This window comes from Prionailurus bengalensis, chromosome B2, assembly GCF_016509475.1.
Source record: "Prionailurus bengalensis isolate Pbe53 chromosome B2, Fcat_Pben_1.1_paternal_pri, whole genome shotgun sequence".
Taxonomy (NCBI): domain Eukaryota; kingdom Metazoa; phylum Chordata; class Mammalia; order Carnivora; family Felidae; genus Prionailurus; species Prionailurus bengalensis.
Genome location: NC_057349.1, coordinates 149,290,098 through 149,309,055, shown reverse-complemented (window position 1 = coordinate 149,309,055; position 18,958 = coordinate 149,290,098). Strand labels below are relative to the sequence as shown.

Sequence of the window (18,958 nt, the reverse complement as noted above, 5' to 3'; positions counted from 1 at the left end):
TGCCGTGGGTCTGCGGTGCGGAGCGCCGACACCACGCGCGAGGACCCGCGTTCGCGGGTCTATTCGTCCTACAGCAACGGCTGTGCGTCCGCCGCGACCCGCCGCCAGGTGAAGGGAGGCGGCGCCCGCCGCGGTCCGAGGGGGGTGGTCACCGCCACCGCCAGGCTGGCCGGCGGGAAGGGAAGGGGAGGGAAGCGACGGCCGCGACGCCCACGCCCGCCGCTCGCAGGCGCGGACCCCCGACCCCGGCCAGACGGGCGCCGGCGCGCATGTGCGCGCTGCTGGGCAGCGGCGGGGGAGCAGCGCGGGCGCGCCGGAAGCGGGCGGCCCGGACTTCCGGTCTCGTGGGGTTTCGGGTTCCGGCTTCCTGGTTCCGGGTTCCGGCGGGGCACGGGGGGCCGGCAAGCGGGAGCCGCCAGGGCGGCGGCGGAGCAGGGTCATGGAGAAGCTGCGGCGGGTCCTGAGCGGCCAGGACGACGAGGAGCAGGGCCTCACCGCGCAGGTAGCGGGCCGGGCGGGGCGGGGGCGGTCCTGTGCCGGCCGCGTTGCGGAGGGACGACTCCGCCGCCTCCCGGGGAGACTCTGGGGAGCCTCCCCGGTTTTCGTGGCGTGTGCAGAGGCTCGCTTTGAGACCCACCCCACGCCCCGCTTTTGGCCTTCTGACCCTCGGGAGCCCCTCTGCTGCCCGTCTTCGCGCCCCCGGAGCAGCCAGCCGCTCTCAGCCCAGCTCCGCTGGGTTTGCTGCGCTCGGCCTGGACCCTGAACCCGGCTGGGCAGCGCCAGCAGGTGGGCAGCGGCTTTGTCCTGCGAGCCGCAGCGAGCCCAGAGCTTACAGTCCCGTGCGTCCGCCGTGGAGGCGGACGAGGCGCTGGGAGTGCGTGTGTGCGTGTGTCTTTTGGGAGTAGGGACGCAGGAGAGGGGCGGGGAAGGTCGTTGAAAAAGCGAAATACGCGGAATTAGAAGTTGTCCGTTAGGGTATCGAGCCCCTGCCGCAAGGTTAAACGTAAAACAAAAACATCCTTTGCTTCTGCGCTCTGAGCCGGGAGGCTTGATGAGGGTTACTTCCTCTAGCGAGAGGGTTAAAAATAGCTCGGAGCAGGAACTGCTTTGTGAGTGTTTCTGTGGCGCGCATGCTGACGAGCCGTTACTGGCCTGTCCCGGGAGTGGGGCACTTACAACCCCATAGTGCTGCCCGAGGGTCGTTTGTTAGTCCCTTTCCATTCCCATCTCCCTTCCTTGTCGTGTTCACTCAGCACTTCTTGTGGCCAGGGTTCTAGGCTAGTCTGTGGGGGCTCAGGGGCTGGCAGAGAAGCCTCGGCTCTCAGGGGACGCTGTGACCAGTTGGGCCAATCACAGTGGCAACACAAGAATCCACGAGGGGTAGGTAGTGTGAGAAATGCCACTAGGGCAGTAATGGCTCACCCAACTCATCGATCGAGCCACTCTTTTGTTCCCCACCTTATGCCCCACGTCTGTGCTATATAGTACAGGACCCAGAGCTGCGTGTGGTTTTTTACATTTGCATTAGTGGAAATTAAATACAATTTGGAATTCTTTCTTAGTCACACGGGTCACATTTCAGGTGCTCAGGAGGCACACGTGTTAGTGGCTGCTGTACAGGACAGTACGTGAGTGGGACGTCTCGTGGCGGAAAGTTCTGTTGTACTGAGCCGCTCTAAGCCTTGGGGACAGGGAGGTGATAGTGCCCCTTTTCTTGAGCCCACAGTCTAGAGGGGAGAGAGATGTTGAGAATAGTCCAGAAACGGGGGAAGCTGACGATGCAGGCAAGAGAGGGGATCATTGCTGGGGTGCCGTCCAGGAGTGGTTGGGAAAATCCCAGGAGATGGGACGTGTGCACAAGAGAACGGGCCGGCCTTGGCCAGCTCACACAGGCTGGTGTGCGGGCGACGGGGGGAGAGCGGGGAGAGCGTGTGGCACAGCTCCAGGCGCTGCCTTCGGAGCGGGAGAGGATTCTCCCCCGACTCCTTAGCTGTCCACACTGGAACCGGAAATGAGGTTGCCAGGTGGAAGTTTGGAGGGGGTGAGCGTTGAAGGTCAAGGAGGTGCGAAGTGGTTGGTTAGAGAATAGGAAAACGAATGGAGGGGGGGCAGCGTGGGGACTCTTCGCAGCACAGGGCCCCCACCTGTGGGCAGTGGTCCTGAATTTGAAGCGGGAGTCACGTTCAGCAGCAGGAGGGCAGGGCAGGGCTGGCAGAGTTGGAATTCACCAGGGTTCACGTTTTGCCCAGTGAATGCGTCAGAGGGACAGAGGGCCGAGTGATTATAGGAGGGCAGCCAGGGTGGGGGTGGGGGGGTGCTGGAGGGTAGGGGCTGGTGATCGGAAGGAGGACGCTTGAAACTGAGGTCACGGAGATTGTCGACACGTGGCGCATTTATTGCCAGAGAGAAGGGGCTTGGTTGACGTAAGGTGCAGAATTCGACCTTTGGAGGAGAGACGCTCGAGAAACCAAGAGTCTTAGAGTTTGGAAGCTGGCTTACTGCAGTGACGAAGTCACCAGGAGTTCAGACAGGAGTGGGGGGATGGTGGCGAGCCCCGTGCAGAGTCCTTACGAGAGCAAGAGTTGTGATGGGGCAGTGATGGGGGTGACCCAGGGGATGGTCGTGACAACAGTGAGAAGCAGCAGCAGGTGGCCTGGCGTGATGGCTGGATCTTGGAGGAGGCGTTTCTGGGGCTGAGGAAGGGAGGAGAGTGGCAGTGAACCCCCTAGTTATCAGGACCGGCAGGGGGGGTTCTTGAGAAGATGGGGCCCCCCTTGGTGAGTGCAGACAGCGGGGAACGGGCCGGTCAGGGCACGGCTGGGGTGGGGGGGCGGGGAGGATGCCAGGAGCTGCTGGTGAAACCTAGGGTGGTGTCCCTTGAGTGTGGCCGGGCGGGCGCTTAGGAGCCGGGGTTGGAGGACTTGATGGAATTGGCTCAGGGCAGAATGGGAGGTGGCCAGACAGTGGAGGAGGGATCTGAGATCTGGGACTGCCCCATCATCCTGCTGAGGGTCTAGAGGGTGGAGGCCAGAGTTCGAGGCACGTCCCCAGAGGCCTTCAGCAGGACCACCCGCTCTGGTTGCTGCCCTCCCTGCCCTCCAGCCTGGGAGCTGCCTGATTTCCCCTGCAGCACATCCCGCCCCTGCTGTTCTGTTCGCTGGGCATTTGCTTGTTTGAAGTCATCCCCCCCCCCCCCCCCCAGTCTCCCGCCCCCAGTAGCCGGTTAAAGCACTAGGCCACGAGAGAGGGCACTTCCTGCCTTGGAGCACTTTCTGCGATAGACGCAGCAGGAGGCTGGAACCCAGGAAGGGCTGGCTTCCCTCTGGGCCATTCCCCCAGGGACTCGGCCCTGCCCGGGGCTCCACTCACTGTCAAGGGAGCAGCACGCAAAGGGCTCGCGGGAGCCTGATGTCAGGGAGCGGTGCGGGGCGCAGGTGCAGGGAGGGCGAGACCCTGAGCGGCCCGTGGAGCTGGCACCCGGGAGCACTCCATAGGTATTTGCGGAATGGATGAGCAGAGGCCGGAGGGAAATCAGGCGAGCTTTTTCTTCAGGACGGGAGAGGCCCAATCACGGGGACAGGTGGAGAGACATGGTCTCAGGGAGAGAACTCGGGGCACTCTTGGGGGTGCGGAGCTGACCGTGCAGGTTCCCAGAGAAGGTGGAGGGCTGGGCTCTAGGGCAGGGCGCACCGACCTCCGTGGTGATCCGAGGGAAAGGAGAGAGGTTCTCGAGGTCGGCGCGGCGGTTCGGCGGCAAACGGTGGAGGGAGGGCGCGTTGATGGTTTCCGTTTCCTGTGAAAGACGGGGAGCTGCCCGCTGGAAGTGTCAGGGCAAGACTGGAAGTTTGAGCAGTCAGCGGGCCGCGGAGCCAGAGGCAGACAGACATCGCTGTGTCACGTCAGGCTGCCGGGCAGGCAGGGCCCGCCGGAAGGTGCCGATGGCCTGAGCACCTGGCTGGGAGCCCCCCGTCCTGCCGTCGGACTGCCTAGAGGAAGAGGACGGCAGGCTGGAGTCGCGGTGGGATTTTGCCAGATGGGTGCGGCGGAAGGGGGATTCGAAAGGCCCTCCTGAGGCCGCGTGGCGCGGGAGTTCCGCAGAACAGAAGGGAGGAGGAGGACCGGGGGGCTGGCTAAGGGGACCCAGAGGCCGCGGTGCAGCCGGGACACGAGCAGTTGAATCAGCGCGGCCACCGTCGGGGGCCGGCAGCTGCCGCTTGACGTTTGGACGTGGGCTGATTCCGGGTGGTGAGAGTGGCCTGGCTCACTGAGTGCACTGGAGGGCAGAGGTCACGGGGACTAGGGGGCGAGGCGCAGGGAGGCCGGGCCGTCCGTGTGGATGCTGAAAGCATCCAACACTCTGCCGGGATGCAGGGTGGGACCTGTGATCGGAGGTCCCGAGTGGGAGAGGATGACCAGAGAGCAGTAGGTGAAGGGAGTGGGGAGGGCAGGGGTGGCCGTTGACGCATGAGCCTGCCAGTCAGGGGAGGGGACTGGGTCAGGCGCGGGGCGCCCAGGAAGGTGGGGTGACGATCCCACTCAGGAGAGTCGCCGGACACCTGTTGCCTGTGTTCGCCGTCGGCTCACCTTCAGCTCTTTACGCTGAGCTCAAGACCGGTCTTTGCTCGCGGGTTGAGTATTCCGTATTTACGAATAGAAATAACTCGTTTTCGGTTTCGGTTTTAAGATCACCCCGTGGAAATGGTAATAGGGGGAGACGCCTCCTGTTGTGCAAATAGCCGAGCCGACCGGAGAGCCACAGTGGGGTGAGTTAAACTTGTAGAGAAAGTGCAAACGACACGCGCCCGCATCACGGTGTCCTCACCCTGACCGTTCGGAAGTCGGGCTCACGGAGGACCCTGCCCTGCACGTGTCGTGGGCCGCCTCCCGTGTCGTGCTCCACCTCTGGGCTTTGTTGTGCTCTGTGTCGCAGGGACACTGTTGGCGGGCGCCCTTCTGGTCCCGTGAGGTTCGGATGTTTTCACGGCCGGTCTAGCCTTCACGTACAGTGGAGCGATTCTGTAAACAGGGGACGTTGCTGGAAGCAAGAATGGGAATTAAAGCAAATTTTTGAAAAAAACATTTCTTACATGTGTTAAAAAGTGATGTGTGTTACATTTACAATCTTTATTTAGTTATTTTTATCTACTTTTCATGCTGCATAAGGACTCCCAGACTAACCTGTTGAGGTAAGGAATGTAGCCAAAGGTATTTTGAGCTTTCGCATATAAAATTTTCTGGTGTTGCTTCATTATTCTCGAGAATACGTACTAAGCGTGTCTCATTTTTGAGTATATACGGTAACGGTAACGTAAGTCAGACATGACATGTTGATACATGAGTCCTCAAGATCTGTTTCTAGTTTCTTGAGGCAGCCGCTTTTGTCCCGCCCCAGCCTCACTGGGGCAGAAGTTGCAAGAGTGTGTTGGCCCCGCCCCCCCATCAGTGTGTCAGGAGCGGGGTCACTGCCGCTCTCTTCCCTCACCGTTTGGTCAGAATTTGCACAGCATACAGGAATGCTCTTGCTCTAGCATAAATGATCTTTCCAGTAATGTGTTTTTAATAATGGGTGAGGGCTTTCCTGAGTTGGTTTTAAGTGAACTTTTACAACGCATGGAAATGATCATCCCTGCTGGCTGCCCAGGTCCCCGTCGCGGGGCGGGTGTACCCATCTCCCAGCAGCTCACCCTGGAGATCCTGCAGTCACCCCACTTTGCCCACAGCCAGGGACCGGCTGACGGGAGGTGGGTTCCGGAAGGCCGGCCCCCTGCCTCGAGGCAGAAGTGACACTGAGGTGCAGGGTGATGCTGCAGGCCGGGGCTGAACTCCAGCCAACGCCACATCAGGTCCCCCTTCCCCGTCCAGCCCCCCGACTTTCTACGGGGTTTCTCCTGAGAGCAGTTCGTGTACCAGATCCCTGTCTCAGGCTCTGCATCAGGGAGCCTGCCGTATGCGACCTCCGGCGGGGATGCGGGGAGGCGGTGAGCCCTGCGTGCCGGGACCGTCTCCGCATCATCGGTCCACAGTCCGCTTGTGTTGTTTCTTTAAGCACTGAGTATTTTATAACACGCATCATACGCTGTGTCCACTGGTCCACGTCCATGTGCACCTGGCGTCCCGCCCAGGTAAGGCCCTGGAGAACCCGGAGCCCAGGGCTGCTGTCACAGCTGCTCTCACACCTGGGCAGGGCTCTCGGCTTCTCAGGACCATGTGAGTCCCAGGTCATGTTCACGTCTCCCTTGGCAGCCGTGGACTGTGGCTCTTCTCCAAGGCCCGACCATGTGCAGCATAAGACCAATTCCCCGTATGGGTTAAAATGAAACTGGGCCATAATTCAGCATAAAGAATCAGATTGGTTCATGGCAGGTTAAGAATGTGTTCTGATCTCCCTTCCTCTTTAAGGTCCTGGATGCCTCGTCCCTTAGTTTCAACACCAGGTTGAAGTGGTTTGCGATCTGCTTCGTGTGCGGCATTCTCTTCTCTATCCTTGTGAGTTAAAGCTTCGTGTTGCCCGATCGCTTTTACTTTTGTCAGACCGATGACCCCGTGTAGTGGCAGCGAGCAGCCTGTAGTCGATCACAGTGAGTCTGTTTCCACGGGATGTATGTCGCCTGAAATAGGGGCGAGGAGATCAGGACGGGGAGGCGTTCACATTTCATGGGGTTTAGGGGCTGTGAAAATAATTAAAAAAAGAATTTTTTTTTTTAAATGTTGATTTATTTTTGAGACAGAGAGAGACAGAGCATGAACGGGGGAGGGGCAGAGAGCGAGGGAGACACAGAATCCCAAACAGGCTCCAGGCTCAGGGCTGTCAGCACAGAGCCTGACACGGGGCTCAAACTCACAAACTGTGACACCATGACCTGAGTTGAAGGTGGACGCTCAACCGACTGAGCCCCCCAGGCGCCCCGAAAATCATTTTTTTTAAGAAAACCCCATGTGTGTAGGGGCGCCTGGGTGGCGCAGTCAGTTAAGCGTCCGACTTCAGCCAGGTGACGATCTCGCGGTCCGTGAGTTCGAGCCCCGCGTCGGGCTCTGGGCTGACGGCTCGGAGCCTGGAGCCTGTTTCCGATTCTGTGTCTCCCTCTCTCTCTGCCCCTCCCCCGTTCATGCTCTGTCTCTCTCTGTCCCAAAAATAAATAAACGTTGAAAAAAAAATTAAAAAAAAAAAAAAGAAAACCCCATGTGTGTAAAGAGCTGTAGGGTCAGGAATCGAGATGCTTTGTTTAACTTGCCGTTTATGAGGCCTGTTGACATAAGAGTGAGGTTGACTCACGTGCGCGGGGGAGGTTGTGTTACCGCTAAGTTGTGCGCACCGACCCGCAAAACAGGCAGAAGGCTCAGAGTCGATGACAAGGAAAGTTAACTGCCTTTTTAGAACTACAAAAAGTCTGCATTGGCGCATTTGTACTTAAACCGCATATTATGTAACGATCGTACGTAGCGCGTTTGTGTTTCAAGCTGTCACGGTGGTGTCGTGATTTTAAAATCTGTCTTGACTCAGGGAACTGGATTACTGTGGCTTCCCGGGGGCATCAAGCTTTTCGCAGTGTTTTACACGCTCGGAAACATCGCCGCGCTGGCCAGGTACGTGTAGAAGCCGGGCTCTCCGGGTCGTTTGGGTTTTGCTGTCGCCAGCGCAGCCTTCCTTCCCGGTGAGCACTTCCTGTGAGGGTCTTCTGTAGCTGCACGGTCGATGTTCGCTCAGGAAACGTTCATCGCTCCCTGCCGTGGGCCAGCGGCGTGGCGGAGTGGGGTGGGCAGGGGGAGCCAGCATTTGGGGCACTTGCCGGGTGTTTCTCTCCGTTACCCCAGTGTGTGATCCTTGGAGCTGGGTGAGTCCCTACCCCGGGGGTGTGCCCAGTGAGGTGACCAGGCGCACTTCCCACCAGACCGTCCTCCGGAGCCCCGCTCCCTGCTTGTGAAGCCTCGTCTTAGTGAGAGAAAGGACCGGCCCTCCAGCCGACCAGCCCGAAGATCCGGCCTTAATGGTGGCGAGCACCAGCGAGCCCAGTGGCATTTCGGATCGGGCTTTCGCAAATTCCTGTCTGAGGATCTTTGGTGCATGTTTGGGTGTTTGGAGGTCTGTTGAAGTAGGTGTCAGAGGCAGGAGTTAGCTTTCCCAGGTGACCTTCTGTCGCCTCCGGAACTTTCTGGATCAGAGGTAGTCACGTGAAGCTGTGTAGCTGAGACCAAGCTCAGCCCGCTTTCCTGGGCTTGTGCCTGCAGGCCTTCCCTTCCAGGCTCCGGTCTGAGCAGAGCCCAGCTCAGCACGTGTATGTGTTGCCGCTGTTGGGGGCTTTAAACGGACCTGTGTCCGGAGGGCATCGTTCATCGCTCTGGCCCGTCACGGGCGGAAATGAGGAAGGGTAGTGACTGAGTTGGCGCAGATTGGAAGCAGGTCACCTGTGAGTTCAGGATCCCTCTGACCGCCAGTAATTTGTAAAAAGGCATTTATGTGTGTCATAGGAAACTAGATTAAAGTTTCCTTTTGGGGCGCCTGGCTGGCTCAGTCCGTAGAGCACGTGACTCTTGATCTCGGAGTCATGAGTTCACGCCCCACGTTGGGCCTAGAGCTTACTTAAATAAACAAGTTTTAAAAAAAACAAAGGTTTCCTTTTAATATTAAAGAAAAATGTAAGTGATTTAGTGAGAAACTTTTATTTGTAAACCAGCATGGAATGTCTTTTCTTGAAAGCATTTTTGTTTATATGGCCAGACAAATTATAGATTCATCTCTGCTCCTGTTTGTTTCAAATAGTACGTGCTTTTTAATGGGACCCATGAAGCAGCTGAAGAAAATGTTTGAAACGACAAGATTGCTGGCGACAATCATCATGCTTGTAAGTAAACGCTGACAATTCAAGCCTTTGGACGAGTCTTGGTTACTGCTTTGCAGACGGTCGCCCGCCCTTCTGTCTGGACTCTTCTGTTTCTCTCTCTGCCTGTATGTCATCCTCACATCCCTAAGCCTGTGTGTCTGCAGGAGGTAGATGGTACAGCATCGCCTAATTGGCCGACTCGGTAAATCCCGCCTTCTGTTGCACGTGCTCCGGAGCTCCGTGGGTTCAAAGCGGAGCTGGGAGGTGCTTGAACGCTGTTTCCAAGCCCCGCGGAGCGCCTCTTACCGGATGTGTGTGCTCTCGGGGAGGTGGGGCTGGAGTACAGGTCTCCTCCGGGGCCACTGGAGTCCTCTCGGGGTCGCTGGGCTCAACTGACGTAGCCGGTCGTCTGGCTTTGGTGCCTTCCCGTGTCACCGTTTGTACTCCCAACGGCGTGGCTTCTGTGGCCGGACCTGTGAGTGTGCCGGGTCCCTGTCACCGGACTGTGCACGGCTGCCAGGTCGTCACCCTGACACCTGGCGTTCTCTTTATCTGTGAACCGGGCGAGGGGCGGGTAACCGTTTTCACGTCGCGCATTTTGGGCTCTCGGCTGACGTTTTGGGGCCCCGGGCCGAGGAACTCGAGTGTCCCTGTGTGCACTGAGCCCCCGGCTCCCAGCGTGTTCGTCTGTGTCTCTGGCAGCTTCCTCTTGCCTCTTTAACGCACGTTGTGGAGTGTAAGGTCAGTCGTATCGGCCGGTTTGTCCTTGTAACCAGTGCTAAGCTTCTAGACGCAGCTCATTCTCAACCATAATGTGTGTCTCCTCCCACCTCGGTACCAGAGGGAACACCTGTTTCAGACTAACTTCTCGTTCGTGTCCTTTTTCACTGTCATCATAGTTTAGGACCGTATTTCCGATTTTTCCAGTTAGAATTTCGTGTGTTAGCATGTATAGCCATACATTAATAACTCAACTTTGTCTAGGTTATTGGAAAGTTACCTCATGCTGTTAGACCGTGAGAAGTTTATATTTTACTAGGATTTTTTGGAGACTGGCTTTGCGTAGAGTCTCCTGGAACCCGTCTTAGTCATGTATAAGCATCAAGTGGAGAAGGCTGTGCAAACATTTAGAAATGTAGACCGTTTCCCAGAAGAGACCGTTGAGTATTTATATGACACAACTTCGGTGATGACTCCAGTCAGCATGTCCACCCGACTGTTCTGTGTGGTCTCATTTGCTGCTCACGTAAGATTTTGCCTGATGATGGCCGTGCGCCCATCCGGCCACTCACGTGGCGTCTCCTCAGTGCCAGCCCCCACCTCAAGCACGTCACAGACCAGTTCTGCTTCGTTCATTGCCCGAGCCCTTCAGAGCATGTGGGTAGACAGCGTCCTCATTTTCAAGAGAAGATTACTGGAGTCTGGACCGAATGACTGATTTAGCACTCGAAGCGTCAAAGCCTAGGGCTCTCTGTCCGCCAGCCTCCTGCTTGTCACTGTTGCTGTCACCTGCCCCTTGGGGGACCCAGGGATGTGGAGTGGTGCTGTCATCTTCTGCATGGGAATCATTACAGTAGATTCCTTCCGTAGAGTTAAGTAAAGTAGAATTACTGGGCGTCCCCAGTCGTACTAAGCTCTCTGTTGGCGATTTTCTGTCACCAGACACGAACACAAGCGCGCGTAAGAACGGCTGTTGTCTGGGATTAAGAGGGTGGGTGTCGTGACGAGCACGGAGTCGTGTGTAGAAGGGTTGAGTCCCTCCGTTGTACACCTGAAACTAATAGAACATAGATGTTAACTATACAAGAATTGGAAAAATTGAAGATCAAATTAAAAGAACAGCTGATACCACTAAGCCATTCCTCAAGCATCCTTTCCGTTGATTTGATCAACGGATTGTTCACTAGGAGCTTCCAGTTTGCCTGGGAACACTGCAGTCACGGACTCGAGGGGAGGATGAACTTGGCACACAGTGTGGAATGCGGCTAGACTTGGCCGCGGCTCTGATCTTGTCCTCTAGTTTTATTATGCATGCAAATGATGCAGATTAGTTTATGATTTTTTTTTAAGGTTTTGAAAGGACTCACATTTGCAATTTTTTCTTTCCTTTCCTATAGTTGTGTTTCATACTTACATTGTGCGCTGCTCTTTGGGTAAGTATGTCAGCTGCGCCTGCTTTCTGCTAACTGGCCCCTCACCGTCATGCTCACCCTGCTGTCCCAAAGGAGCTCAAAGTCTGCTTCTTGAAGCCCACAGAGGTTGGGTGTCCCTAACATTGTGTATCGTGACATGAGCTTAGTGGCTACACTCGCGATGAACCCCGCCATCCAACACAGGCCGGCTCCTGCTTGCCTCTGGAGCACACCGACCTGACCCTGACGGCTCCTGGGCTCCCAGGGGCTCCTGCTGGGGTCTGTCTGCTCTCGTCTGCGGTGCTCACGAGCCGGGCCATCCTATCCCCTACGGCGGAGAGGAGGCCGCTGATGAGGGAGTGCGTTTCGAGTCGCAAGATGTCAAAACTAATGAGAAGAAAGGGCAAGAAAACAAACCAAAACAAATTAACAAAAGGGGGCACCTGGCCGGCCTGGTCAGAAGAGCGTGCGACTTGATCTTGGGGTTGTGACTTTGAGCCCCACGTTGGGTGCAGAGGTTACTTTAATTAATTAATTTTTAAGAAGATGTAAAATCGCTTAAAAAAAAAGGGCGGGCAGGCAAAAGAACTTCAATATACCTGTTACTGTTAAGGTGAACAGCTCTCCATTAGCCTGAAGTTCAGCACACTTTCCAGTGCTCCTGAGTCTTTATTCCCTTTATTTATTTGCGCCCCCCATCTACTTAGGGATTTGAGGTGGTTCGTGAGCTATCAAGAAAACTACACATTAAAAAAAAAAAAACAGTAGCATATATGTTCTAGAAATATTCTGTGTCAAAATGGACTGAGCTTTAATTGTGTGACAATTCTTACACCTCATTTCTCAATGATGACTGAAAGAATGTTCTTTAGTTTTTTTCATGTTTGTTTATTTTTGAGAGAGAGAGCGTGAGCACGAGCGGGGGTGGGGCAGAGAGGAAGACACAGAATCCAAAGCAGGCTCCAGGCTCTGAGCTGTCAGCACAGAGCCCGACTCAGGGCTCGAACCCACAAACCGTGAGATCATGACCTGAGCCGAAGTCAGGGGCTTAACCGACTGAGCCACCCGGGCGCCCCTAAAAGAATGTTCTTAAACAGAATTTGCATATCTGTATGGAACATTGAGTTTTGGCCTTGGTCTAACAGCCTATTTATTTATAGGCAGTAAGTTAAAATGAATAAAGAAGTAAGCAAAAATAAAAATGGACAAGGAATTCTAAAAATAGGCCATTTTAAAACCGAAACTGTTAATTTTACGTTATTCTAGAAGATCACGGTAAAATGCCGTTTTTCTTCAAAAAATAACTCCAGGAGCAAGAGAGAAAGGAGCAAAGGGTGCACATCCCACCCAGGACAGAGATCGGATAGCTCCGTGGGGTTTTCAGGGTTGATTTTAGTAAAGGCGTCGGCTTGGAGAGCTGGCGGGAGAGCACCGGCGCGTGCAGCCTCGCGTGGTTACTTCGGGGACACTCACTCGGTGCCCTGTATTTCCCAGCGTCTAAATTGATACAGAGACTTTAGAAAGGAAAGACGCCTCGTGGAGATTTAAAGTTTGGATCTACCGGGTCTCAAATTTGTCACGGTAAAACTTAATAACGTAGATGAAGCTGTCTGCCTTTTCGAAGGGGAGGAATTGAAACCTGTTCGAGAAAAATATTTTTAAAGATTCCTAACTTGCTGTTTGTCTGTTTTTGCTGTTGTTAGTGGCACAAGAAGGGCCTGGCCTTGTTGTTCTGCATATTGCAGTTCTTGTCGATGACCTGGTAAGTCTTGCTTAGGCTGGTGAGAAACTTCAAATGTCCTAAGTCTCGATAAGCATTTTCTTATGGAGCCTTTGAGCCTGGGAACGTCTAGCCTTTCGTGTGATGGTTCGAAGCATGTGCCCTGGAGGGGACGGACCTCCTGAGAGGTCAGATGAGTGCGATTTGCAGTGTCCCGTGGGACCCACACGTCGCTCGGTGGCGACTGGGGAGGGGTGGGGTCGCACCAGTGGGGGGTGGGGTGCTGTTGCACAATGATGCCCTTACTTCTTCGTTGAGAAAGAGAAACGACAGCACATGTAGGGAATACCAGATGGACGCGTACGAGCGAGGCCATGTCAGGGAGAAGCCCGGGAGAATACTGGCTCTTTGCTCCGTGTTGCCCGATAGTTACAAGGGAGAATTCCCTCTGCTGAACGTGGCCCTGTGATATCTGGCACGGCCCATCTGAACCGCCAGTGAATACAGTTGACCTTCGGCACGAGGGGCACCAACCCCCACCCACCAACCCCCACCGTGGGAAATCTGTTGTATGACTTTTGCCCCAGAACTTAACTACCAAGAGCCTACTGTTGAAGCTTCGCCAGTTACAGAAACAGTCGGTTAATACGCATTTTCTGTATGTGTCCCGTAGTGTGGCCTTACGATTATACCTATTCCTTAATTCTTTTTGGTATTCCTCGGCCGCGGGCTTCATCTGCCAGGTTTTTTCAAAATGGTGCAGATCTCCAGCCAAAAAATTTCCCAGTTGTATTTATTGGGGGAAAAAAAAAAAATCCACATTTAAGTGGACCCAATGAGTTCAAACCCACGTGGTTCCACAGAGTCCGCTGCCCGTGGTTGCAAATCCCGCTTCTCGGCCTTCCCGCTGCCTGTGGTGACCTGTCCCTCCGAGTATCCGGCCTCGCCCTTCCCTCCCGGCCACACGCTCCCCTCCTCCGGGAAGCCTCTTTAGGGTCTGGGCTGCGGCCAGTTCCCCCGCGGTGAGTGTGTGATCCGGTTGGTTGCGCCCCTCCTCACACGCGTCCGTGTTTGTCACAGATCCAGTATCTGTCAGAGGGTTTTCCTTCTTCAGAGCTGAGTTCGTGCGCTCCCTGCAGGGGTCAGGCCACCCTGCCCGGGCTCGTGGCCTTCAGCCTCTCTGACGTCGCCCCTGCGAGATCAGTCTTTCCTTGCGCCCTGTTCCCCTCCACTGGTCGCGGCCTCGACGGGTGTTACCTGCGCTTCTCTGTGCATGGCTTCACTCTTGTTCGGGGAACCGTGGGAAGATGTAAATCCCGTGCCGTGGCCTGTTTTCTGTAAGAGGTTGCATTTTGTGGCATCATCTGTACGTGATGGTTGATGTATCCCTGAAGGGCAATGCCGTTTATTCTCGCTTTACTCTTTTGATCGAGAAGACTTTAAAGGGTGACCTTCTTACCGGAACAGGCCCAGACTGTAGCGGGCGGTCGAGTCCCACAGATGGCTCCTGAAAACACAGAGTTTCTTGTTCGGGAGGCGGGGGCGGGGAACAATCACTTGCCCGTTTAACAAGTTCCCGGCTGAAGCTGCCGTTACTGGTCTGGGGCTGTGCTTTGAGGGTTACTGCACAGTATCGTGCAGCTTTGTTTGTTACGGTCTTGGAGTGTGGCCCCTCGGCATGAAGAAGAGCGGCAGGTGTCTGCATCGTCTCAGCATCTTTGAATTTTTCTTGCAGGTACAGCCTGTCGTACATCCCGTATGCAAGGTGAGACTGTTCAAATTCCATCTTGTCGTTTCTGGTCCTCTGCTGATCTTGACACAGTTACGTGAATTTTAGGATATGCGCATTCAAATATGATGTAAAAAGCTGTTTTTCGTAGGCTTTCTCTCCGCATGCCCCCCCTCCCATTTACTTTATTTACTTTTTTTTTTTTTTTATAATTTTTTTTTTCAACGTTTATTTATTTTTGGGACAGAGAGAGACAGAGCATGAACGGGGGAGGGGCAGAGAGAGAGGGAGACACAGAATCGGAAACAGGCTCCAGGCTCTGAGCCATCAGCCCAGAGCCCGACGAGGGGCTCGAACCCACGGACCGCAAGATCGTGACCTGGCTGAAGTCGGACGCTTAACCGACTGCGCCACCCAGGCACCCCACTTTATTTACTTTTTAAATAAGATCAATAGAAGTTTGCCGTATAAAGCAAAACCATTCAGAACATGTGTAGCAACCAGGTTGGAACCTCCTGTTTTTACCAATTAAACATTTACAGTTAGGAAATTTTGACGAAAGATTCCTGATCCTTCCCTGGCTGCAAATACTCGGTAAATGGGATGGACAGACACCGGTAAAACAAAAGTCCACATTAAAAACAAAAAAACAAAAAAACAGGAAGTTAGTGAGAAACTGAGGTGTGATACATCGGTGTTTGTTTGAAGCCAGTAGAAACATATTTATTTTATGTGTCAAGAGTAACTACCATTTTCTTGCATTTTTTTCCAGAGAAATGTACTAATTTAGTTGTGGAGGGAAAAACCTAATTATAACCTTAAACCTGACCGGTTCAGAAAAGTACTCTGTTGAGGCACAACTTTGCTTCTGGGTGAAATTTGGGAACAGGTTACATATGAAAAACAGCAAACTCGTATGCCTAATGTGAACAATGAAGGAAACTGTAGAAATACGATTTTTATTCATCTCAAACGGATGATTCTTTCTGATGAGTGCCAAACGGGGTCAACCCAGGTGGGCAGGCTGTCCAGCAGGGGGACCATAGGTAGCTCGCCTGTCCTCGGGGCCCCAGCTGGGAGATGTCGTGCCGTTTCTCAGCAAGAGGACAGGTCACCTAGAAGTGATAACCACCCCTGTAAGACGGAGTTCAAAGCCATGGCCAGGCTACTAGAAAGTGCTTAATTAACCCTCTGCCTTTGAGGGCAGCATATAGAATCTGCTCACACAGCTCTAGTCCCCTGGTGAGTGCTTTCCTTAATTTTTTTATTTAGTAAGGTTTTTAAAAAAAAAAATCTCTACACCCAACGTGGGGCTCAAGTTCCTAACCCCGAGGTCCAAAGTCTCATGTTCTTCTGACTGAGCCAGCCAGGCGCCCTGACTGGTGCATGCTTTTAACAATCCGTATACAAATAGTAATTTTAAATGCATAAAAGCATCGAGTGATAGTTTAAACAAACTGTTTTGGAAAGAAAATGTGAAAGGCGAAGTCTTGTGAATTTTATTTTTTTTGAATTCTGAGGATTCGTTATAAACGTTTTGCTTTTTAAAATCCAGTTCATTGTTTTAAAACTTGGTTCTTTTGTTAGGTTGTTTTTGGTTATTTATGTTTATTTCTTTACATTAAGATTAGCATGTGTGCTGGAAAAGATTTCCTAAAATAAATGCCATTTCAGACGTTAAAACATTATTTTGAAATTTCAGTTCCTGATTTCAAGTGATACTCAGCAGAGTTTTAGTTAGAAAATGTTTTGATGGCTTCACTGAGTTCTCTTGTAAAAGGTCCTCACGTGTCTGTCTCTTGGCGGGAATGTGTTGTCCACGTTTGCTACTGAGGCAGGTTATTATATTGTTTTTCCTCTTTTTTCCCCCCCAACCAGGGATGCAGTAATTAAATGCTGCTCTTCTCTCTTAAGTTGAAAATGAGAAATTCTTTGAAAAGAGCATTGGAAGGACTGATGTTGTGTTTTTGGTGAAGTACGCCTTTCCCGATGCAGTAATCACTCCCCCTACAGCTGCCGTGACCGTCGTGACCGTTTTGTGTGCTGGCGGAAAGGCCACGCTCGATTAAACTGTTAAACACTCGTAACGTGAAATTCATGATGTGTCGTTAACATGCTCTCCCCGCAGATTAGGAGCTTTTAATCTCTGCCAATTGTAAATGATTTTTTCCCTGGTTTTTTAACCTTTTCTAAGCAGCATCTAAGATGTGAATATTTAAGACTGTGCCGCAAGCTCTTTTAAAAATGTCTGTTTTTAAAGTATCTTTTTTTTAAAAACACCTTAAATGTGAAAGTTTTTACTTTAAGCTAAAAATTGCTTCTCATATGTAATAAAATAATATATAAATCTTGACAACTTTGAAATAAATCCACACTTGGACAAAGAATATTTTCTGGATCAAATTTATAACGTTTTAGGTGGGGGGCACACTGATGGAGTTCTGGCAGGACAGAGTGTTTCTGTAGAAAAATGAATGAGAGACAGTCTCTGTCCTAACAATGCTGTGAACATTTGCACAAGATCACAGGACTGTGATGGTGACGGCAGGGAAGAGGGTGTCATCCAGACCGAAAAACACACCAGAAAGTTGAGGAGGAGGGTGGGGCGTGGGGGACGGTTCCAGAGGTGTGAGGAGTGTCCACGGGGCAAGTCGGGTAGGTGAGGGTAGGTGAGGCAGCCCCAGGAGGAAGCTGCTTTCACCCCTGCGCTGGAAGAATGGTTGGTGGGGGGGGGGGTGAAGCCCAGCCCCCCACTCCTGTTCTGAGGTTGTTCCCCCACCCCCACCCCCACCCCACGTGTGGATCCGTGGTCAGACCCACAGGCAGCAGCGCAGGGGAAGGGCCAGCACGGCCCTTGGCCTTGGTGTGACGATCCTTGATAACGATGTGGGCTCAGAGCGGGTGGTGGGAGAGTTAGCTCTTCAGTGGTTAACCCAGAAAACATGCCCCGGCCTTTGCAGGGGGGGGGGCACGGGGGGGGGGACAGGGCGGATCGGAGCTCGACTGGGGAAGGCTGGCGGTCGGGAGCGAGGCCAGGGCCAGACCCCACGCCCTAAAGGATACCGCAGGTCAGGGTGGGAACACAGCACCAGGCGGCGGTGACGGGCGACCGCCTGACACCTCCCCCGGCCCCCCAAGAGGTCCCAGTCCCTTGGCGGTTGTGGTTACAGAGAGTCACAGGACACCGTGGGAGGGCGGAGAGGACAGCTCGCTGCACCACGGTCAGAGGTCAGAGGTGCGTGCAGAGCAGGGAGGGAGGGGAGGAGGGCGTGGTGTGTACCACACGGGAAGCGGGCTGTGCAGGAGGCTCGCTGAGGGGCGGGGGTGTGACCTGGAGGCGTGGAGCTCAGAGAAGTGGGTTATTCTCGGTGTCGGTAGATGACGGTAGCCACAGAGAGTCCGTCTGCGTCGCCAGAAGGATCGGCCTTGAGCCGGCGGCCCCCGTTGGGGTGGCGGTACGGTGACGTGGCCCCGTTGCCGTGTCCGTGCACAGGGTCCCAGGACGGAACACAGAACTTCGGGCGGACGTTCCTGCTGTGGAGGTGCGGGCTCAGCCTGCGGACAGAGCAGAAGCCCGGTCGGTCCGCCCACCGAGATGGCGCGGGCGCTGCCTCGCCTGGAGCTGCCGGGCTTCCCGGGTGGCCCTCCGTCCCGGCCCAGGCGGCGGAGGTGGCGGGCGTCCCCCGGGCACGTGCGGGTGGGGGGCGGGGTGGTGGAGAAGGACCGGGCGAGGTGAGGTGCATCTTGTTAACTTCCTCGCTCGCTGGACAGGACCCGCCGCCCCGCGGATGACAGCCGGGCCCTGCAGGGGGAGGGGGGACACCTGCGGGGTGCTACAGCCCGCAGGGTGAGTGGGACGGGGCGGAGCCCTGGCTGGAGGGGGGGGTGAAGGGTAGGGGGAGTCTCCTTATGACCCCAGAGAGTGCAGGTCAGGGTGTGTGGGCGGGGCCCTGTCCTTGGGAGGGTCACCCCGGTGCCCCCCGCCGCCCCTCCTGTTCTCAGGGCGTATGTCCCCCCAGCTCCGCCAGCGCTGGTGGGGGGGACCGGCGGGCATGTGTCGGGCCAGCGCCTCCGCCTCCCCGAGAGCAGATTGGCCTGGCAGGTGCAGTGGCTGTTGGCCCCGCAGAGGGGTCCCCAAACATTAAGATCGACGGGCGTAAGCAGCGAAGGGCCTTCTGGCTGAACCGAGGAGGGGCATGAGCTGGCGTGGGTCACCCTGGCCGGGATTGTCGGCCACTTGGTCACCGCAGAGAGCTGGGGGGGGGGGGGCGCTCCACGTCCGCGTGGCCGTGTGCGCCAGGGCCGGGTCCTCCCCTCTGGGACCCCCACCCCGCTGCCGTCTGAAGATGCTTTATTTGCTTGATAGAAGATAGTTTATTTGCTTGATAGGACGCGCGGGGGCAGAGCCGGCCCGAGACACCAGCATGCACACTGAGGGAAGGCCGCTCTTAACACACTTCTCTGCGCGACCTTGCACGTCACCGGGCCCCACCTGACGGCTCCCGGAGCACGAGTCCGCGTGAGCCCACCCCGCGCTGCTGCAGCGCGGGGCTGTGCG

The 18,958-nt window shown here is 54.8% G+C and overlaps 1 protein-coding gene and 2 long non-coding RNA genes across 4 annotated transcripts; 2 read left to right on the top strand and 1 right to left on the bottom strand.

The window, feature by feature from the left end:
- Positions 1–351: 351 nt before the first annotated feature.
- Positions 352–16,787, top strand: SFT2D1 (SFT2 domain containing 1). Of its 2 annotated transcripts, XM_043592733.1 has the most exons (8): positions 352–502; positions 6,400–6,486; positions 7,502–7,584; positions 8,759–8,840; positions 10,937–10,972; positions 12,655–12,713; positions 14,407–14,436; positions 16,279–16,787. In XM_043592733.1, exons 1-8 carry the CDS (start codon positions 440–442, stop codon positions 16,316–16,318), a joined length of 480 nt encoding a protein of 159 aa, XP_043448668.1. In that variant the 5' UTR covers positions 352–439; the 3' UTR covers positions 16,319–16,787. The 2 variants fall into 2 exon arrangements, with proteins under 2 accessions (XP_043448668.1, XP_043448670.1); XM_043592735.1 differs by lacking the exons at positions 14,407–14,436; positions 16,279–16,787 and adding an exon at positions 13,535–14,400 and having other exon boundaries at positions 361–502.
- LOC122490174 lies at positions 16,788–17,842 on the bottom strand. The gene is made up of 2 exons (XR_006299107.1): positions 17,732–17,842; positions 16,788–16,860 (listed from the first exon to the last, which is right to left on the bottom strand). It is a non-coding gene; the product is annotated as an uncharacterized LOC122490174 (long non-coding RNA).
- On the top strand, positions 17,843–18,904 carry LOC122490173. The gene is made up of 3 exons (XR_006299106.1): positions 17,843–17,942; positions 18,403–18,606; positions 18,790–18,904. It is a non-coding gene; the product is annotated as an uncharacterized LOC122490173 (long non-coding RNA).
- Positions 18,905–18,958: the final 54 nt, after the last annotated feature.

What these genes read in the sequence shown, in the direction of transcription:
- SFT2D1 (XM_043592733.1), top strand. Translation starts at nt 440, where the DNA reads ATGGAGAAGCTGCGGCGGGTCCTGAGCGGCCAGGACGACGAGGAGCAG. An exon ending in AGCAGGGCCTCACCGCGCAG is followed by an intron (nt 503 to 6,399) that starts GTAGCGGGCCGG and finishes TTCCTCTTTAAG; the next exon opens with GTCCTGGATGCCTCGTCCCT. An exon ending in CAGTTCTTGTCGATGACCTG is followed by an intron (nt 12,714 to 14,406) that starts GTAAGTCTTGCT and finishes TTTTTCTTGCAG; the next exon opens with GTACAGCCTGTCGTACATCC.